The 14841-nt window shown below is 45.3% G+C and overlaps 1 protein-coding gene across 5 annotated transcripts in view; it reads right to left on the bottom strand.

Annotated features, from left to right (window-relative positions):
• The window catches only part of UBE2T (ubiquitin conjugating enzyme E2 T), a 29662-nt gene that overhangs the window by 1125 nt on the left and 13696 nt on the right, over positions 1-14841 (bottom strand). The window contains exons 2-9 of one of the 5 annotated variants that reach the window (XR_010600528.1): positions 14160-14272; positions 12846-12915; positions 11755-11860; positions 10962-11060; positions 10714-10797; positions 3885-3994; positions 2817-3734; positions 1228-1877 (exon numbers count right to left, since the gene is read on the bottom strand). Coding sequence is in view for 3 of the 5 variants with exons in the window: in XM_065592335.1 (XP_065448407.1) it covers positions 3638-3734; positions 3885-3994; positions 10714-10797; positions 10962-11060; positions 11755-11860; positions 12846-12915; positions 14160-14268 (675 nt within the window). In the remaining 2 variants the exon portion in view is untranslated. Of the gene's footprint in view, positions 1-1227; positions 1878-2355; positions 3735-3884; positions 3995-10713; positions 10798-10961; positions 11061-11754; positions 11861-12845; positions 12916-14159; positions 14273-14841 lie in introns of those variants that run through there. The other 4 variants (XR_010600529.1, XM_065592335.1, XM_042842449.2 and 1 more) reach the window with 4 other exon arrangements.

Here is a 14841-nt window from a genome sequence, read left to right as displayed (position 1 = left end):
GGACACAGAATTCTCTCAAACCGCAGGCCCCGGTGCTTTGGAGATCATGTTGTTAATGGGGCAGGTTCTATCTGTGGAACGCCGATTCTGGGCCCGGGAAACAAGCACAGACTGGTGGGACCGCATAGTGTTGCAGGTGTAGGACGATTACCAGTGGCTGCGAAACTTTCGCATGCGTAAGGGCACTTTCATGGAACTTTGTGACTTGCTGTCCCCTGCCCTGAAACACCAGAATATCAAGATGAGAGCAGCCCTCACAGTTGAGAAGCGAGTGGCGATAGCCCTGTGGAAGCTTGCAACGCCAGACAGCTACCGGTCAGTCGGGAATCAATTTGGAGTGGGCAAATCTACTGTGGGGGCTGCTGTGATGCAAGTAGCCAAAGCAATCACTGAGCTGCTGCTACGAAAGGTAGTGACTCTGGGAAATGTGCAGGTCATAGTGGATGGCTTTGCTGCAATGGGATTCCCTAACTGTGGTGGGGCGATAGATGGAACCCATATCTCTATCTTGGCACCGGAGCACCAGGGTACCCAGTACATAAACCGCAAGGGGTACTTTTCAATGGTGCTGCAAGCAGTTGTGGATCACAAGGGACGTTTCACCAACATCAATGTGGGCTGGCCGGGAAGGGTTCATGATGCTCGCGTCTTCAGGAACACTACTGTTTAAACGGCTGCACCAAGGGACTTACTTCCCAGACCAGAAAATAACCGTTGAGGATGTTGAAATGACAATAGTTATTCTTGGGGACCCAGCCTACCCCTTAATGCCATGGCTCATGAAGTCATACACAGGCAGCCTGGACAGGAGTCAGAAGCTGTTCAACTACAGGCTGAGCAAGTGCAGAATGGTGGTAGCATGTGCATTTGGCTGTTTAAAAGGTCACTGGCGATCGTTACTGACTCGCTCAGACCTCAGCCAAACCAATATCCCCATTGTTATTTCTGCTTGCTGCGTGCTCCACAATCTCTGTGAAAGTAAGGGGGAGACCTTTATGGCGGGGTGGGAGGCTCAGGCAAATCGCCTGGCTGCTGATTATGCACAGCCAGACACCAGGGCGATTAGAAGAGCACACCAGGAAGCGCTGTGCATCAGAGAAGCTTTGAAAACCAGTTTCATGACTGGCCAGGCTACAGTGTGAAATTTCTGATGGTTTCTCCTTCATGAAAACCCGCCCCCTTTATTGACTCATTCTCTGTAAGGAACCCACCCTCCCCCTTCCCCCAACTTGCTTTCAAAAGAAATAAAGTCACTATCGTTTAAAACTCATTTATTATTTATTAATTGATTATAAAAAGAGGGAGAGAACCCGGGTGGGGTTTGGGAGGAGGATCGGCGGGAAGGAAAAGGCCACTAAAAAAAAGGTTAAAAAAATGACAGCCTTTTGCTTGGGCTGTCCACTGGGGTGGAATGGGAGGGTGTACGGAGCCTCCTCCCCCGCGTTCTTACATGCCTGGGTGAGGAGGCTATGGAACATGGGGAGGGAGGTTATACAGGGGCTGTAGCGGCACTCTGTTATCCTGCTGCCATTCCTGAAGCTCCACCAGATGCCGGAGCATGTCTGTTTGCTCACGCAGCAGCCCCAGCGTTGCATCCTGCCTCCTCTGATCTTCCTGCCGCCACCTCTCATCTCGAGCGTCTCTCCTCTCCTCACGTTAGTCCCTCCTGTCCTCACGTTGGTCCCTCCTGTCCTCATGTTCACTGGCTTCTTTCCTATACTTTGAAACCATGTCCTTCCACTCATTCAGATGAGCTCTTTCACTGTGGGTGGATTCCATGATTTCTGCGAACATCTCGTCTCGCGTCTTCTTTTTCCGACGCCTTATCTGAGATAGCCTTCGGGACGGAGGAGGGAGGCTTGAAGAATTTGCAGCTGCTGGAGGGAGGGAAAAAAGAAGAGAATTTTTTAAAAAGATACATTTTGCAGAACTATGCTTATACTCTTTCACGGTGACCAACACTATTCACATTACATAGCACGTGATTTCTGTGCAAGGTCGCATTTTGCCTCTTAATATTGAGTGCCTGTGGCTTTGCTGCTAGAGATCACAGACGCAGGTCCGGGCAACAGAATTTGGCTTGCATGTGGCCATGGTAAGCCATTGTCTTTCGGCTTCTGCGCCCTCCTTTCCCACATACCAAGCAAAGTCCGTTGAGTGCTGCGGTTTTCCTGTTAAACTTCAGCAGCAGAAAACAAACTAACCCCCCGCATCCAGTTCTCTGGATGATCGCTTTATCCCTCCCCCCACTGCATGGCTGGTATCAGGGAAGATCCCTGCTAGCCAAACGCAAAAAGCTCTGGGCCAATTCCCCCCCACCCCCCCTTGGCTAACTGCAGGGAAGGATTTCTTTTCAGCCACAGGCCCAGTAGGAAGGGCCACCTCTGTCCCCTTAATTAAATTCCCGTATTTCAACCAGGTTACCATGAGCAATATCACTCTCCCGAGGATTACACAGCGAGATAAAGAACGGATGTTGCTTGAATGCCAGCAAACACCGGGACCATACGCTGCCAGGCTTTGTCATGCAATGATACCAGATTACTTGCTGCAAGCATGGAGCGGTCAAGTGTCCTACCATGGAGGACGGAATAAGGCTGCACTGCCCAGAAACCTTGTGGCAAGGCTTTTGGAGTACCTCCAGGAGAGCTTCATGGAGATGTCCCTAGAGGATTTCCGCTCCATCCCCAGACACGTTAACAGACTTTTCCAGTAGCTGTACTGGCCGCGAATGCATCCCAAGTCCTCAGGGCAAAGTAATCATTAAAAAACGCTTGCTTTTAAAACAAGTTTTATATTTTAAAAGGTAAACTCACCTGAGGTCCCTTCCATGGGGTCATGGTCTTGGATACTGGGTTGGGAGGGTACTTCAGTCAGGCTGAGAAAAAGATCCTGGCTGTTGGGGAGAACGGAGTGCTGGGTGCTCTCTGCAAGCTCGTCCTCCTCCTCCTTCTCCCCCTCTTCCCTGTCCGCAGAATCCTCAGGTGTAGCTGATGAGATTATCCCCGCCTCAGAATCCACGGTCAGAGGTGGGGTAGTGGTGGCAGCCCCCCCTAGAACTGCATGCAGCTCGGTGTAGAAGTGGCATGTCCGCGGCTCTGACCCGGAGCGACCGTTTGCCTCCTTTGTTTTTTGATAGGCTTGTCTGAGCTCCTTAACTTTCACGCAGCACTGATCTGAGTCCCTATTGAAGCCTCTCTCCATCATGCCCTTGGAGATTTTTTCAAAAGTTTTGGCATTTCGTCTTTTCGAATGAAGTTCTGCTAGCACTGAATCCTCTCCCCATATAGCGATCAGATCCAGTACTTCCCGTACGGTCCATGCTGGTGCTCTTTTTCGATTATCGGCCTGCATGGTTACCTGTGCTGATGAGCTATCTGTGGTCACCTGTGCTCTCCACGCTGGGCAAACAGGAAATAAAATTCAAATGTTCGTGGGGCTTTTCCTGTCTACCTGGCCAGTGCATCCAAGTTCAGATTGCTGTCCAGAGCGGTCACAATGGTGCTCTGTGGGATAGCTCCCGGAGGCCAATACCATTGAATTGCAGCCACACTAACCCTAATTCAAAATGACAATATCGATTTTGGCGCTACTCCGCTCATCGGGGTGGAGTACAGAAATCGATTTTAAGAGCCCTTTATTTCGAAATAAATGGCTTCGTTGTGTGGACGAGTGCAGGGTTAATCCAATTTAATGCTGCTAAATCCGAATTAAAGTCATAGTGTAGACCAGGCCTGAAAGTGTATAAATTGACCAATTTAGGCTGGAAATTAGAAGGTTTCTAGCCATCAGAAAAGTGAGTTCTGGAACCGCCTCCCAATAGAAGCAGTGGGGTGAACAACCTAACTAGTGTTAAGACAGAGTTTGATAAATTTATGACCCACGTTATTTGATGGGGTTGCCTGTGATAGCAGGGACTGGACTTGATGAGCCAGGAAGTCCCTTCCACACCTATGTTTCCTTCTGCCACTCTGGAACTTTCTAACTCTTCAGACTTGCCGAATTTTGGGAGTGAAGGAAAAAAGGGGAAAATTAATCAAAAAGTGTGCCAAAAAACACATTCCTGTGAAAATGTCAACCAACTCTAGTTAACTATGTTTTTATTTAAAGTATTATCACTGACATCCGAGTCATCACCCATGAGACGAATGAGGCAGCTCACACTTTAGAACTATTTGTTTCTCACTCAGGCAGATGGTGACACTTGGGTCACATTTTCAAGGTTGTTTTTCCCCCCCACAGCCATAACAAGTAGAGCCTTAGGTTATGTCTACACTAGAAACACTACAGTGGCATAGATGTAGCGTAGAGACTCGCTACAGTGATGGAAGGGGTTCTTCTGTCACTGTTGTAAATTCACCTCTCTGGGAGTCAGTAGCTAGGTTGATGGAAGAATTCTTTTGTCAACCTAGCACTGTCTACACTGGGGATTACGCCAGCTTAACTACATCTCCCAGAGGTGTGAATTTTTCACATCCCTGAGTGACAGAGCTGGGTTGCCCTAACTTTCTAGTGTAGACCTGCCCTAAGTTCCCCTCCTCCCCTTTAATTACATGATCACATACTATTTTTCCTGAGGACTCCCGTCTCATTCAGTACACAAGATGAGCAGTGTTCAGGGAACAAATCAGGCTTGCATAGTGAAAGAAGCCATTGTCTATAGTGGTAAGAGTGTTTTCCCTTCACCCTCTCCCCTGGTTCTTGTCACCCAGACAGAAAGCAGAAGACCAGAAATTTATTGGGGTTAGTTTCCAGCAAGCATGAATCCCACAACTCTGATATCGCAGAGCCTTGTTTCCCAGTGTCCTGTCCCAGCCCTCCTCAGCAGGCATAATTATACCTGAGATGCAAGCCCATAGTCCCACCCCTTACAACTTATGGTCATGTTCCATTTTGGGGGGTCGTGGGTCTTCGTCCCATCTCTTTTGTACCCCATGGCAGGGGTAAGGAGTGAGGTTGTGCTATGGTCAGGGACAGGCATTTCTTTGGCCTTTTAGTGTTTTATACATTCCCCCCAATCCCCATTTGCCCCTCCCCAATGGTTGCTTGACCTTGCCTTGAGAGAGGAGTTGAGGCAGTCTTAAGAGCAGATTGTGTTACTAGAGTGCACACTTTATCTGTTCCCAGTATGCTAATAAACCCATCTGGCTAGGCAGAAGCAACATACACAGTGCATTTGTCCTTTGTTCTCACATATTAGTAAGAATGTAAGTATATCAAGACTCAAACAGGCAAGCAAAACCCAAAATGCTATCTTAGGCAAAAATACAGGCCTGAATCTTACATTGGCGTTAGCACTCTTAACAGGTAGGAGCCCAGCCTCATTTGTTGCAGAAGTTAACTGTGTCGTGAATAAGGCAGTGAATTACAGGAAGAGAAAGGATGGTCTCGTGGTTAGAACAGTTGAATGCCACCCTGAAGAACTGGATTCGGCCACAGAGCTCCTATGTGATGCTGGGTAAGTCACGTAAAATCAAAATTTTCACAGGTGGCCACTGTGTTCATTTTCTAGGTGCCCAACTTGAGATTCTGAAGCCTGATTTGTAGAAGTGCTGAGCACTTACAACTGATAATTGAAATCAATGGGAACTGTTGTTTGAACATACGAAGTGCCATAAAAATGCTAAGTGACCTGAAAAATCAGGCCCCGCCCGTCTCAAATTGGGCATCCAAAATTTGTGGACACTTGGGCTATTTTGGCCTCAATATCTGTGCTTCAGTTCCCCCACTATAAGATTAAATTAATGCCTCCCTACCTCAATAGGGCTGTTGTGAAGATAATTTCATTAATGTTTCTGAAAACTCAGATACTGTAATGAAGAGCACCCTAGAAAAGCCCACAAGGGAATTAATAATTCTGTCTCCAGAGCAGGATTTGGATGATATGTACTAAGTGAGGCACAGGGTAACTCAATGAGGAGAATAAAAACACTGAATAACCATGTCAGTGAATACTGTCCATCTGTTGCACTGAATTAAGCCGGGGGGCTCTGGCAAAAAGTTTGTACTTTGTCTTTACCTAGCACAATGGGATTCTGGTCCATGACTAGGGCTCCTAGCTACTACAGTAATACAAATAAATAATAAGTGTGTAATCATTTAATTAAAGACTGAGTATTATGAAAGAAGGGGGCAAATTCAGATTGTACAAGCAACCTTAACTCTGACACTTCCTAACTCTCAAGTGCTTGACTTTGCAACCTTAACACTCTTCTTGTCTTTTTTTTCCCCCAAGTACATAACAGGATACAGAGGAGTTACAGGGCACCTAAGGAATACAAGCTAAAATAAGCAACTAGAGGAGAGCAGCTGACTGGAAAGATTGAGGTGAAGCTGGTGGAGAAAAGAAGCACCTTTGCAATATCACCCTGCATCATACAGCCTCCCTCTCAAATCCTTGAAACAACCCACAGGCCTAGTGTCCACTTGGATTGGATATTCCAGTAGCTACGGCCACAGGGGAATGCCCTTTTCAACTTACGGCCAGTATGCAGAGCCATGCACGGATACAAAATTTGTACCTGCATCCGATCCGCAAGCCGCAAACGTGATCCATGGATATCCGCAGATATAAAAGGGATATCTGCAGATTTGTAGGGCTCCATTGCTATGACAACTTTGCATCCTCCTGGCAGGTGCAGGCTTGGCCACATTGATCCACACATTCATGGACCTCCAGGCTTGATTACTGTAATTCTCTGTTGATTTCATAGCTAGGCACAATCTTAAACAAACCTGCCATTAGTTCAGAATGTTGCAGCAACACAGGTGCCAGGTGCGCATTATCCTACTACTCTGCTCACAATACTGGCACCCCATTGAAAACTGGGCACATTCAAGGTCTCAGTCCCCATCAGCAAAACCTATAGGGCTGAGAGACTGTTACCCAAGGGATCTCCTCACCCTGCACCATCACGGCCTCCCGTGACAGTTACATTGCAATGGACCTGTCAGTCACAAAAGCAAGGCCTGTATACATAGGAGACAGACCTTTCAAATGAAAGAAACAATCCCTGCATAAAGAGCTTACAGCCTAAGTTAGACAGGACTTTGGGACAGACAATGCTCAAGGATGCAGATAGGGGAGGACAAGGCTTACACAAAGTAATGTCACAAGGCTGATTAACCCCATATAAACAGTTCCCCATAGTTTTAAAATGTGATTTAAATTACTAATTTAAGGGAGGAGAGTGGTCAGGTTAGGGGAGATCAGCAGAAGAAATGGGGTGTTGGGATAGCACAATGGCTCCATGGCACGCAGGATCAGAGAGCTTGTTTGGGGCACACAGGGTGCCCAAAGAGGTACTTGGGGGAGAAAGACAAAAAGGGAGTGTGACGAAAAGGCAGGATTAGCTGAGCACAGGGCCCAAGTGGAACAGGGGTTGGTGGAAGCAGTGAGCCAAGGGGCAGGCACAGAGCTGTGCAGAGCCTAGGAGGCAAGGACTTTGTCAGACATCAGTCCCCATTTGCCATGAGAAGCTGAGATAATACAAAACCAAATACACCACCTACTGGAGGAACAAGACAAGTACATTCTCCAGTAGGAAGGTAAGTTGGTCAACAAGTACCTCATTTTCATTAGTCTGGGGAATGAGACTGCCCAGCTATTTTCCAGAAGTCAGACAATTGTCAAGGGTGCAGGTGCCTCCTAGTGTTACAACTGCAAAAAATTCTAGTTGTTTCCTCTACAGCTTGCTGGATATTTGAGCGGAAAAAGGAAACACTAACCAACTGAGGCTGAAGGCTGCCTTTGACTCCTTTGTTAAAGCCATTTTATTTGAAAGGTCAATAAACAGAAGCTATTCCGCAGTTGCTGCACTTCTCTAATCAAGCACTATGAAGAGTTCTGAGTCACGATCCATCCTAGCAGCTAGTTGCGGGCAGGTAGTACCAGGGTCCCTGCTTTTCCCTCTCCTCCACACATCTAAGACCTGATTCTCCACGGTCCAGCACCTCATGCAGTCATTCACAGCAGTGCAAAGTGAGTAACGCTGCCAACTGAGCACTTTACACTGGCCTACATGACAGCACACGGTACAGGACAATGGAAAATCAGACCCTAAGTAGCCTTCTTTTATCTCTCCGTAGCTGATATGTTGAGAAATTAGAGCATCCCTTCTATCACGAGCTCCACTCCCTCCCATTGCATCCAGGGGAGAATACTAAAACAGTCTCTTTGCTGAGCATGTGGAAATGGGCAGCAGCTGGCTGCATGTTTTTCTGCCTCAAGAGACCACATCTCTAAACTTGTCCTAGCATTCTGCACCTACAACCATTTGTCTCATGCTGTGCAAGGGGCAATTTCTCCTCCATCACCACTATGACAGACCTGTTGCCCTCACTCCTTTCACACTAGGTCTAGTAGGGCCTCAACTTTGTACACATACAGGAGCTTGCTCAAAGAGTAAAATCCCAGGGAACTCCTACTGAGCCTATTAGCCACCCTAAACATAGGACTTCAAGTATACACTTTATCTGAAAATGTTTTTAATGTTGCCTAAGGAGTTCTGGAAAGACTCCTGACCATGGCATTTCATCAGGTGAGGGTGCAGAAGGATGCCTAGTTATATCCTCTCATCCTTTCACTAATATGCTTCAGCATAAAAGATCTCTCCCAAACAAACATGATACTAAGGAAACCCACCTGCCAGAAAGTCTTCAGTGGGTTGACAGCCAATTCCCTTGTCCCCATTGAGCATCACCACAGCACTAGGGCAGCTAGAGACACAGTCCATTATGACTAGAATAAATTTGTTGGAGAACTAAAATGTCTAGCTCCATCTTCAGGAGCTACACAGAAGGAAAAGAGTTGAATAGCAGGCCCTATATGTTTTACCCACATGGTAAAACCACAGAGAGGAGTGACCATCACCTTCCATGCCTGTGAATATAGGGTTAGTACATTTGTAATGCTTACAAAGCACGTAACATTGGCTGGGCAGCTGGTGTGTCTGCCCTCTGCTTTCTACTCTAATCATAATCATTGCAGTAGTTCGTTATATCCAGCCACTGTGTCTCATTATATATACTCAGACTGCAAAGTCTTTGTGGCAGGGACCCTCGGGGGCGTGGTGTGTGTGTGTGCGTGTGTGTGCGCGCGCTAGCACAAAGGGGTCCCAAGCCTTGACTGGGACTTCTAGGCATGACCACAATACAAATAAATAATAAAGTATGGAATCAACTTTTCTTAAATTCATTTAACCTCTCACAAATACTAGTAGAGGGATGTTGTCACAAGGCAGGGCTCCTTCCCAGCTTGCCAAAACACTCTGCCACACCCACAGTCTCTTTAATGCAGTTTTATTCCCAAACTTAAAGAAACCAACAAAAACATTCTCAGCTCACCCTTTGAATCTCAGGCTTTCAATACCTCTCCTCGACAGGGATTCTGGCAGTCCTGCCTCCTGCAATTTCCTGTCTCACTCTCCATCAGCCAGTTCCTTCTCATAGCCAGCCCTTCAGTGGAACTCACTCTACAGCAGCAGGTGCAACCCTGCTCCCTTACCTGGGAGCACCTGCTCTGGCATAGGGGAGTTGGACCTACTCAGTTACAGGGGCCAGCCACCCTGTGACAGTTGTCATGAGCAATCCCCTCTTTAAGAGGACATAATCCCCTTCTATAATCTGCATATGACCATACATTTCCCAAATATAACTGTACATTTATATTACACAAACAGAAAGCCAGCACAAAGTACAACAGGAAGGGACATTTTGACAGACCCCAACTCTTAAAAATATCCCAGGGCACTTTTCGTAAGTCCATGCAGAGCAGACACAAGAAGTAGAAGGACTCACCTGACATAGAGGTCAGGTATACTCTAGAAATGTTGCCAGTATAATAATGTCAGTTATGGGTGTGATGTTTTTAAATAAACGTTTTTAGAACCAGCAAAGAGCCCTAGTGTAGACACAAGCTATGTCTACACTAGGAGCACTTTACTAGTACAGGAATATCAATATACCATACCAGGAAAGCACACTTAGTGTGGACACAGCTACGCCGACAGAATATGGTCTACATATATGGTAAAACCACCTCTCCAACCACATCACAAATGACACAAACTATACTGGTAGAAGAGCAGCTTTGCTGGAATACCTGCATCTACATTAGGGGCTTCTGCCAGCACAGCTCTGTCAGTCAGGGATCACACACCTCTTCACATCCCAACTGACAGTTATCCGAGTAGAAGTCTATAGCGTACACCTAGCTGCAGTTATATCAGCAAAAAAGTCCTTTTGCTGGTATAAGCTATGTCTACACTAGGAAGGTTTTGCCTGCATAACTATACCAGTATAGTTATACGGAAAAACTTTAAGTGTATCCTAGGCCACATGCACAGGAATCTCTAGCTATGACAACAAGGGTAGGGAAACAAAGTAAAGTTTACCTAAACAGAATTAACAAAAATTTCTTAAAGAGCGAAGTTAAATTCAGAGAGTTCACATTAGGGCACAATCACAGCCCTGGCAACCCAGGGACTCAATTCTATGAAGACAGGCAATCCACTCCCAATAAAATAATACTGAATTGGAACTTGAAATAGACATCCAAAAATGCACTGGGGTCAGTGGGTTAGAGCTATTGAAAGTGATGCCTATATCTGCGTCACTCATATTACTTCCTGAGGACTAGCAAGATTATACATGTGAAGATTAGCCTACACCCAACTCCTTTGTAGCAGAGTCAAAGCATGGTACATTTCTTACCCTCTTTTGCTGGCTTGCATGCTTCTCAGTCCATTGTTTGGCATTTTTGATGAACACTTCCTTGTTGTATTTATACTCCGAGGACTAGAAATAATAAAGCAAGAGACAAGGAGGATAGACACTTAATCAAGCACCTGTGAACACTCTTAGTTCCCTATATAGAAGAATGAGCACAAGTACTATATAATCTCTGCTCTAACTTGCATGCCCCAGCATTTGCACCAAGGGAACAAAAGAAGAGTACGTACTATGTCTGCCATGAGGGGGTCATCAGGGTTAGGCTCGCTCATCAGAAGCTGTATGGAGGTCAGCAATGTGGAGATATTCAGGGATGGCCTCCAGGCACCCTTCACAGCAATAGAATAATAAAAACAGAGCTTAACAGGGAGAAGAAGTCTGATCATTAGCTGACATACAGAAAACAAATTTTCCTCTGGAGTTTCCAGACCTCAATGCAGTACATAAGGTGGTTACCACCAGGTGGTCAGTTTATACAGCAGGGAAAACATCTGATGCCAGGTTAGTGGATCTCAAACCAGTAAAGTTTTGACCTCTCCTACAAAGGAGAAAAACCGACCTGGCTCTCACTCTTTTGGTTCACCACAGCTACAGTGCTAACTTGCTCTACAGCAGACAGACAGAGGCACAGTGCTCATACCAATTAGCCCTACAGCTTCTATTCGGGCCATTTCAAGAGAGCAATTCTAGTGACACAGAGATCTCACTCCAACTTAATTAACACTGACCTGCAGTGTCGTCTACATCTGTATTGTATCAGGATCCAGGCTGTGATTTTCAGAGGGGCACCTGACTCATAGGTCCCTTTGAAAATCCCAGCCCTTAAAGCATCAAAAAAAGCAAAGGAAAATACATCTTAGTGAGTAACCAATGGCATGCATTATACAGTCGCCTGTATCAGGAGTATCCATGTAAACAAGAGCCAATATTAAATATCAGTGAAGCTTTTTACAGGCAGGACAATAGGGGAGTTTAGCATCATCTGTAACTTTGTTGATTCCCACTAGAGTAGCATTGCCTTACTTTGGGTGGTAATCTCAGAACATCCAGGCAAATCCTTCCAGCAGAGTCAATGTTGGGATGGTAGATGGGTGTCAGAAAGCGAATCTTCGGGGGTTCAAATGGATATCTTTAAAGAACAGGTGTTAAAGAAACAGATTTCATTTGAAATATAATCTAAATTGAATGTTCAGTTCCATTAGCATTCCATTTGCCACATTACCACAAACGACACTATAGTGTCCTCTCCCCAGCCACCTGCAAATTCCAACCATCTTCTCCTCAGCAAGTTTTTGGAGGAAACAGCCCCATCTCTGGTCATGCCCTCTAACACAATGGCCTTGACTGCTTTCAGTTTGGTTTCTGTCCTTTGCACAGCACTAAATTCCCTTTTGCTCGGAAGCTAACTTCTCATTGCCTCAGATTACTTGCTTTTCTCATTTTCCCTGACATCTCTTAGTTACATCAATTCACTTCAGCTGTAAACAGGAAAAAGATGCAATACTGGGTCAGACCAAAGGTCCATCTAGTCCAGTATCCTGTCTTCTGACAGTGGCCAATGCCAGGTGCCCCAGAGGGATGAACAGAACAGGGAATCATCAAGTGATCCATCCTCTGTCACTCATTCCCAGCTTCTGGCAAACAGCAGCTAGGGACACCATTCCTGCCCATCCTGGCTAATAGCCATTGATGAACCTATTCTCCATGAATTTATGCACCATACAGGTACTTTTCCCCCCCCCCTTTCAAAATTGTTTAAAGGCATCAAAATAATTTAAGGATCCTGACAAAGTATTTCTAGATTTTTTTTGTGCATTGTTACACACCTGGGGAGTTTGAAAGTGAAATCTTCATATTACAAAATAAATAAGTACATTAATAAAATCTCTCTCACCTAAAAACTGATTGATAATGTCACAAACAGGGAGGCTGAAGGCAAAAAACCAAACTATTACACTTTATGCCCATTGCTCCAATGCTCCTAATATACAGGATACCACCTCTTCGTATCTCACACAAACTGACATGTTTGACAGGAAGTTAAAAAAAAAATTCCTTCTTACTATGTGTGTTCCCCCTTCTGCCCACCTTCCTAGATGCAGTGATTTAATTACCTTTCAGGAACAACTACTTCCAAGTTGAAAACTCCTTTATCATATGGCGTGTTTGCACCACCCAAAATTTCTTAAAGAAAAAAAATTAGACAACTATAACATTCAAAATGGGTAAGTGTTCCCCCCGCTCCCACTCTCTTCATGCTTCTGCTACAGTCGTGCATTCCCATCACACCGTTTCTAACTGTAGCAATGTCCGGATCTGCCAACAGAAGTGACCATTGCCACCTCGTCACATTTTGTTCTACCCTGCTGTGCAGTAAGGTCAATAACCCCTATGTTTTAAGTGAGAACTAGGGAGAGCCTAAACAATCACTAGTTATCTAATTTTGGAAGAAGAAGAAGAAGAAGAAAAAAAGAGTGACTTACAGGTTGGAACCTCTTCACTGACAAAAACTGTATTGCTGGAGCTCAGCTGAGCGAGTGCTCCGCATAGTCAAGAAAGAGTATGTTATTTCACTAATTCCTTCCGTGTGTCTGACCTTCCTATCTTTACACCCAGGCGAAGCCTTGATACTTCCTCCCTTCTCATACTTCAGGAGTCATGGCCAATTTCAACTTCTGAAGGAGAGAAAATTTCTCAAGTTCCAGACTGTGAGCATGATACAATAACTATGGTGAATTTTCAGCCAATACTTGAAAAAGACGTTGAAATAATGTTCAGCCCTAGAACCAGGACTGAGAATTGGCCTAATGACCCAAACAATCTCTTGGGTTAAGGTGGCAAAGCTAATGTTTAGGATTATAGGGCCATAATCCTAAATACTGCTCCCCTGTATTGTTTCTTCTGGAAGTCAGTGCCTGAAATGGAGTTAATCTAAAGTTATGGAGGGAGAACTCTGTGGATGCCTGGCCTTCCTCGTAGCAGGAAACCTGAAACCTGAGTCTCCAAGTCATCTATAAAACCTTGTTAGCAAAGCACATCCAACCCCCTACATGCACAGACTCCTTCAGCAGTGTTGAAAAGCCATGAGAGGGGGTTACGGCTACTTCTAGCAACAGTAACTCATGTTACAGGGAGCATACCAGTGTGGCTGTTTCCTTAACTACTCCCCCGGGTCCACACCACCTAGCCACATGACCAGGGATCCAATCAATAGGGAACATAAAGAAGGGGAATTAAAAAAAAAAAAAAAAAAGATGAAGAGTGGACAAGAATCAAACAAAAATGTCATGGACTGGGGTTAATTTCATCCCCAAATTGCTAAGTACAGAAACTGCCCAGTAAACATTACCACAGCAGAGAGAATTTTAGTGAAACACATACCACCTCCACCCCCCAAAAAACCCCCAAACCATGATGGTAATACATACGGGCTCCTAGATCATCCATCCGGTTTTTGTTTTGCCAGAACATAATGCCTGGGGGAGGCTCTGTGGTCAACAGATGCAGCTCTCTCTTCAGTCGTGAAGTTCTTTGCATTGTGCTGAAATATTGTAAGGAGAATTAACACCTTATAGCTAGCGCCTTTCATACTGTAGATATGGTACTGGCTTTCACAATAATAAGTCAAACACCAGTTGTGCAAGGAGGACAGTCATTTGAAGCAGCCATTAAATACTCATCAACAGCCAGCACTTAGCCTTTAATATTAGAAGCTATTCTGTTGAGGGTGACGCAGAGCCATGAAAAACAACAACGATCCTTGGAATTCTTTAAAAACATCTCATCTCTATGGCAGCAAGAACCAAATTTTATACACCCTCATGTAGCCCAACCAGGTAGTAAGATGATTTGGTCCACCAGAATGGATAGAGCACTGGGCTGGGACTCAAGAGACCTCAATTCTATTCCCAGTTCTGCCACTGGCCTGCTGCATGACCTTAGGTATGTCACTTTACACCTCTGTGCCTCAATTTTCTCCTCTGCAAAAATGGCAGTAACGACACTGACCTCTTTCGTAGAGCATTTTGAGATCTAGTGATGAAAATCTAGGTATTATTATTAAACTGTACTAACCAGGTTAAAACAAAAATTTGCTTTATCCTAGATATA

This window comes from Chrysemys picta, chromosome 4 (genome assembly GCF_011386835.1).
Source record: "Chrysemys picta bellii isolate R12L10 chromosome 4, ASM1138683v2, whole genome shotgun sequence".
In the NCBI taxonomy this organism is placed as follows: Eukaryota; Metazoa; Chordata; order Testudines; family Emydidae; genus Chrysemys; species Chrysemys picta.
This window is presented reverse-complemented; position numbering and strand designations above follow the sequence as displayed.